The 5,932-nt window shown below is 51.7% G+C and overlaps 2 protein-coding genes across 2 annotated transcripts; both read right to left on the reverse strand.

Moving 5' to 3' along the window:
- Window positions 1-310: 310 nt before the first annotated feature.
- On the reverse strand, window positions 311-2,975 carry NCU07840 (hypothetical protein; the record flags this gene model as incomplete). Its single annotated transcript, XM_957628.2, has 1 exon — window positions 311-2,975. The coding sequence occupies exon 1, from the start codon at window positions 2,948-2,950 to the stop codon at window positions 311-313; it is 2,640 nt and encodes an 879-aa protein (XP_962721.1). The 5' UTR covers window positions 2,951-2,975.
- Window positions 2,976-3,554: 579 nt separating this feature from the next.
- NCU07841 (hypothetical protein) lies at window positions 3,555-5,504 on the reverse strand (the record flags this gene model as incomplete). The annotated part of the gene is made up of 4 exons (XM_957629.2): window positions 3,555-4,123; window positions 4,180-4,556; window positions 4,616-4,918; window positions 4,989-5,504. The coding sequence occupies 4 exons, from the start codon at window positions 5,502-5,504 to the stop codon at window positions 3,586-3,588; spliced, it is 1,734 nt and encodes a 577-aa protein (XP_962722.1). The 3' UTR covers window positions 3,555-3,585.
- Window positions 5,505-5,932: the final 428 nt, after the last annotated feature.

A 5,932-nucleotide genomic window follows, 5' to 3' on the forward strand; every position in this document is an offset into this window, starting at 1 on the left:
GTTAGTTTGGTACAAAAAGCGCCCGTTTTCCACTCTAGAGCCACCGAATGTAGGAAAAGCCTTCAATTTTCAAACCGTGAGTACTGAAAGGGGACTACACTCTTATATCTTCCAATTTTGGGGGTCCTGAGGGAAACGGATGAAGGCATAAAAAGAGGCTTCTGTGGCGTATGATACCCAGGTCATTGTCAGTCGCTATAGATGGAAACTTGAATAGAGCTAACAAGAGTTCTAGAACTATATCTCCCCTGTTCAACCTCTAACCGAAATACTAAACTAACAAACAAACCAGCATTGTATTGTAGAGCACTCAGACAAGGGTAACCGGCCCCCACCGTTTGCTATCCAGGACCCCTCGGTCTCCATCTTCGAATGTATGAAGATCTTTTATATGGCAAGCAAAAGCTGGACCGATGACTCTGTACTTGCCACTGACCCCCTGCTTCCGCATTATCATGGGCTGACCGACACCATCGATCAGGTATATCTCATCTCCCTTCTCTATCCCGCTCGGTCCTTTTCCAACAAATCCATCATTCGAAACAAACAGGCTGGCAGTGCCGGCAAAACCTCGGCAGATATAATCGGTAAATCTGCGCGCTTGGAACTCCCGCTCTGACAGCGCCAGCTCAATCAACTCATGCCTAGAGGCATCATCATAGCCAGGTGAGGTCAGAATCTTGTGCCATCGCCTAAAGTCCTCTTCACACCAATCTGCTGGCGATGACTGACTGGATGGGCACAGCGTCAGAGATATCGAGAACGAGTTGTACTCGCACCGGGGCGTTTGTCGTGCGTATAACTCGACGAGCTCTCGCCGCCACTCGTCAATAGCAGTGAGGGAGCCACGCCATACGGGCTCAACGTTATCCATTCGTTTTTCGCGTCCGATAGGCTGTGAAGTGTAACTTAACTCTCCAATGAAGAATCCCTTGACGACGATCTCGGTTTCCGAATTCCACTTCACCAAGTCCAAAGAGTCTGGCCTTGACGGATCTTCGATGCGGCTGTAGATAGTATCATCTTTCACCAAATGTAGCTTCTCTGATCCCCAGCTCGGAACCCAGCTCGGTGCTCCTTGCAGTGCTGGTCCTTTTACGTCCGATAGGAGGGCGATACACGATGGTTCCCGTTTTACCAACTCGGTGTATAGCTCGTGGTACACTTTTCCGAGCGGTTTTTTGTAATCAGGCTGTGGAAGCGAGATACCCAGTCGCTTCAGTACACCATGCGTGGCAAATGATTTGTCGTGGGCCTCTTGGGCCTTACGGTCCCTAAGGACGCGGATGATTGCAACCAAACCGTTGGCCGCATCGACGTCGGACTGCGCATGTGTCCCTACAGTAGGATAGCCCATGGTAAGAGAAACATAAATAAGAAATGGGATGAAATTGCTGAAAACAAAGAATGTTGCAAACATGGAAGTAAAGAAATACGTCTTTTTGACCTCTGCGAAGCCATCAGCCAATACAAAGCTACATGTAGCCCATATTGCGATGGCAATAGAAACTGTTAAGAGCCCGACGTATGGGAGTAGAATCATGAGTCTGACTTGATTCCATAGTCTTCCGATGTTGAATTGGCCTTCGTATTTCTTGACGGAGAAATAGTTTGCAAAGCCTTCGTTCTGTAAGCTGTTGCCGTTCTGCTCTGGACCATTCAGCTTGGGCACACTGCGAAAAGCTCGTCCATTCCAGCTCGTGGGGCGAGAAACCGTTCGCCAGACGTGGAAAAGGTTCGACCATCGCTGTGAAACATCTGATATTGTCATGGATTCATCAGCCCGACTCGTCAAATCGCTGCCAGTTTGGAAGTCTTCGGAAATGGCCCAGCCCTTGAAAAGCTGGTACCGCAATTTGATGGATGAAGCGGGCCCGTTTCTGCTGCTGTCGCCCCAGATGCTGCCCGTGCTTGGAAAGGACGGCCTCATTCGATCAAGGCAGTCGAGCCCTTGCTGGAATTGCGCCCAACCGATCGTCTCCTCTCCACAGACAATGATGGGATTGCTCGCCAGCACAATCTCCTGGAATGTCCACACTCGCTCCAGCCACTCCCTATCCAGCAAGCAATCGATATCTCCGGACGCCAGCAAACCGCCCTTCTGAGGTCTACCAAGGGCACATGCTTCGAGAAACGATAGAACGGGGTGCCAGTAGGTCCGCAAGAACACCCTGACCATACTCTTGGCCAGTTGCATCTTGTAGTACGCCACCGGCCTCGGACCGCGGGCGGCGTACATGCCTTTTTCAATCCACGGCACCCCAACAGGCGCAATCCTGAGTTTTGCCGCTCTCTCCAAACCCCTTACGGCCCTGGCGGTCCTCTCGTCCCCTTTCCCCAGCCACACCCACACCGTCCTCGCCCACGTGTACACCTCAGCCATTAACCCAATTTGCCCGGCCTTCTCCGCGTCATCAGCCTGGTTGATGCAGATGGCATCAATCCAAATAGTAAGCGGGAGAGTTGTCCTACTCCACACCGGACCCCCCGCATAATGCCGTTTTCGAAGAGCGAGAAGTGCATCGCGGCCGTTCTTAGTAATGCGTATGTCACAATAGCCATTGCAACGGATGGTGTCCACGATAGGAGAAGAGTAAGGACCCCAGGTGTATGAAAGGGCCGTAAAGGCGGGGAGGCCGGATAGATGGACTACGCGGAGGGTACCCCGGAGAGGAGCGTCTGGGTTCCTTCTTGGGTGGGGTGGATCGATGTCCAAAACGCGAATGGAGGGGTTGGAAGGGTCTAGGCGGAGGTGGGAGTATAGTTGTTGAGGGCTCAATTGGATTTGAGGAGTGTCATCTTGGATTTCGTTGGAGTGATTCTCGTCGTCATATGGTTCGTCGTTCATGGCTAAGAGACTGATACGGCCGTTGTCGGAGATTCTTATGGCAGCAGAATTCGGCGTCACGGTTTCTCGCAGTTTGTCGAGCAACGTCTTGATGGCTTCCATCTTTGAACTGTTTCATTTGGCAACAATGGTGACCTACGAACTGGTCTTAGTGATTTCGAAATAAGGCTTCAATATATAACCAAGGCCACAGTAAGGCTGTATGTAGGTCTAGCGAGTTGGTTGGCCAGGAGGCAAAGTTGTACGAGCAGTCATTCATGCACCGCCGCAACTCCGCCTCCCACAAATGATTGCTCAAACAGGCGCATCGTGACTAGCTGGTAAGCAGTGACCAGTTCTCTTACGGAATTAAGAAAGAGTCTTTTAGATTTTGAAGACGTTCATAGATCAAGTGAGGTGCCGATCTCACTGCCACTCGAAAATCCTTAACTGTCAGGCTATGTAATTTCTCTTACCAGCAATCAAATCTGAACAACTGACCTAGAGCCCACTGAGACGCTGCTCATCATCAGATAGTTCTTCCCACAACGCTTTCAGACATCCACGCTTTGTAAATTTGTGGATTCTTTGACTTGGGCGGTGGTACACAATCCACAGGACTTTATTCTTGTGTCACCAAAACGGTGGCGTAGCGCAATTACAGTTGGTGTGTGCTGATCCTGTTTCCTTTAGGCTTTCTTCATGTCGGGTGCCTCTGGTTCATCAGACAGCCATCGATCAATAAAGTCCGAAGTTACTCAGAACTTGAGCGCCTTGCCACCCTGCTTGGGATAAGCAGAGGTTGGCGGCTGCACATCAACCGCCACAGAAACATCAGGAGTTCCAAACTCCGCTGCCTCTTCAGTAATAGCGATGCCTTTGAGGAAGGTAATCGGCTCGGAACTCAAGGACTTCATTACTTTTTTATCTTGCCCCGCGACTGAAATGGGCGTCAGAGGTCTTGCACCTCTTCCAAATTCGCACTGCGAACGGTGCCGTCCAAGATTCGGCTTTCTCGGCAAAGCCCGATTGCTGAAAAACATGATCTCGTCCATGTTGGGTCGGGGAAGAGGTGTAGTGCATGCCTCGACGTATACCTTACTCTTCAGGGTTTGAATTGGGCTAGGATTGTACCTCTCTTCGAACTGCATAGGGATCTGATCTTCGTCCAAAAATTCAGGACAAGGCTCGGCCAATGTGCTCTCTGTTCCCCTTTGACGCTCAGAAACTGGCAAATCGGTCACCGAGGAGAAGGCCATGTTTCTCATTGCAGGACTGACCTCCAGTGAAGCTGGGCTATGGAATAGTTAGATGGGATAGCTCATTGACAGTGGGAGAGGCCAGATACAAACCTGCGCCCATTGCAGACGAGATAACAGGTATCGAAAGTAGGGAGTGTTTCGGATTCATTGATGCCATCTTCCGGGGTGTTTCGGGGTGTCGGTGGAGGAGTCCACGGAGGTCGAACATGGAGAAAATTGCTCGCAAATGAACCGTTCGCGTACGCAAAGTCGAACGTATCCGTTGAGGAACCAACCATACATTGTGAATGGGGATGCGTGCCAGGCGGACTCAAGCGGTACGGTAATACCGGAGTGATCACGTTCCCGGCGTCAGAGGAACCATCATGCGCAGCCATCCCGAGGTACTGGTCAGCGATATCCAGGGCCTCATTGCTTTGTGTGGAAAGCCAAGCGTTGGCGGAATGTTGTCCAGAGCGTTCAATGGGCTGTTTCAACTTGATGTTAGACAAGGAAACCGTGTAGGTGGGGCCGATATACAGCATACCATAGGAACAGGTCGGTAGCCAATGTTGCGCACAATCTCAGCCTTTGCGTAGGGCCTTGACTTTAACTTGCTAAAGCCATAGCCGACAGCCACGGTTGGTTGGATATCGTCTTCGACCACCGAATCGATGCTGATACGATTCTTTTCGGTGGCGCTTGGGCAGCAATTGTGGCAGACAGTGAAGCTGCACTCTGTTTCACGGCTTGGCATCCACGGTTGGTCGTCGTCGGGGAATCTCTTTTTAGCATGCTTGTAGCGCGGGTGATCGAATTGGTGGCGTTCTTCTGCTATAGTATTCTTGACCTTTGATTGCGTGCTTACGTTAGTAAACCGAATGCCTTTTGACGTGAACTCAAGCTACACGCAGACGTACGTTCTCACGCTGGCTCAGTATCTTCTGGATTTGAGACGGGGTGTAAGAAACCATCTGTTCGGGAGTAATCTCCCTGAGAAAGCTATAATCCTCGTGGCGGGCCTCTGGACCATGCTTCCCTAGAGTCATCTTCTCAGCGAACCTACAGCCAATGCCGTCAAAGGCCACAGGAATTCCATTGGCCTGTTTGCCCATGATCAGGGCATCGCGATCGACGATACATCTGTAGACCCAACCGAAATCGCCCTTTCGCCTGCAGAGAGCACACTTGTCTCCCGTAGAGTAGAAGCGGGTCATGACAGAGTGAGAGCATCTGATTTGGAATCGGCGCTTCGAGGAACGCTGAGAATGGATGGCGAAACTGGACAAGGGGATGGCTAAAGGTGGAAACGCAAGAGTCGCGATTGGCAACGCCGGAAGCGGCTTTCCCATGCCGGGCGCCTCCATTGCGTCGACAATATGCCTTGGTGTTCGAGGACGGACAGGAAGCTGTCGCGGGAGGTCAGGGCCGGCCATAATGTCGGCAGGGAAGAGCAGTTGCTGGCGCGGCCGCAGTCGTGAATACTGTCACTGTAGAAGCAATCGTCAATAGATGGCGGTGGAGAAAGCTGCGATGAGGTCTTTGGCCATGCCGAAGGGGAAGGATGAAGATCAGCGAAGACCAGCTCGACCAAGAATCCTCGCAATGTTTGCAGGACGATACCTGGGGGGGGGGGGGGGGGGGCGTCAATGGGCTAGTGTCGTTGTTGGACAAACGCTGTGAGCAGGCCGAAGACGAGGTGAGGCGACGGTGGTGCCCGCGTCGAGCATCTGCAAACCTCGAGGGCAGTAAAACCGGATGACAAGAATTGGATGCCCACATCCTGCACCAACATCAAGTTCTAGCCAGTGCTCTGTCGGCATCCTCCATTACTTGCCAAAGTCGCTCCAGCGACGCAGATGAG

This window comes from Neurospora crassa, linkage group III (genome assembly GCF_000182925.2).
Source record: "Neurospora crassa OR74A linkage group III, whole genome shotgun sequence".
NCBI lineage: Eukaryota > Fungi > Ascomycota > Sordariomycetes > Sordariales > Sordariaceae > Neurospora > Neurospora crassa.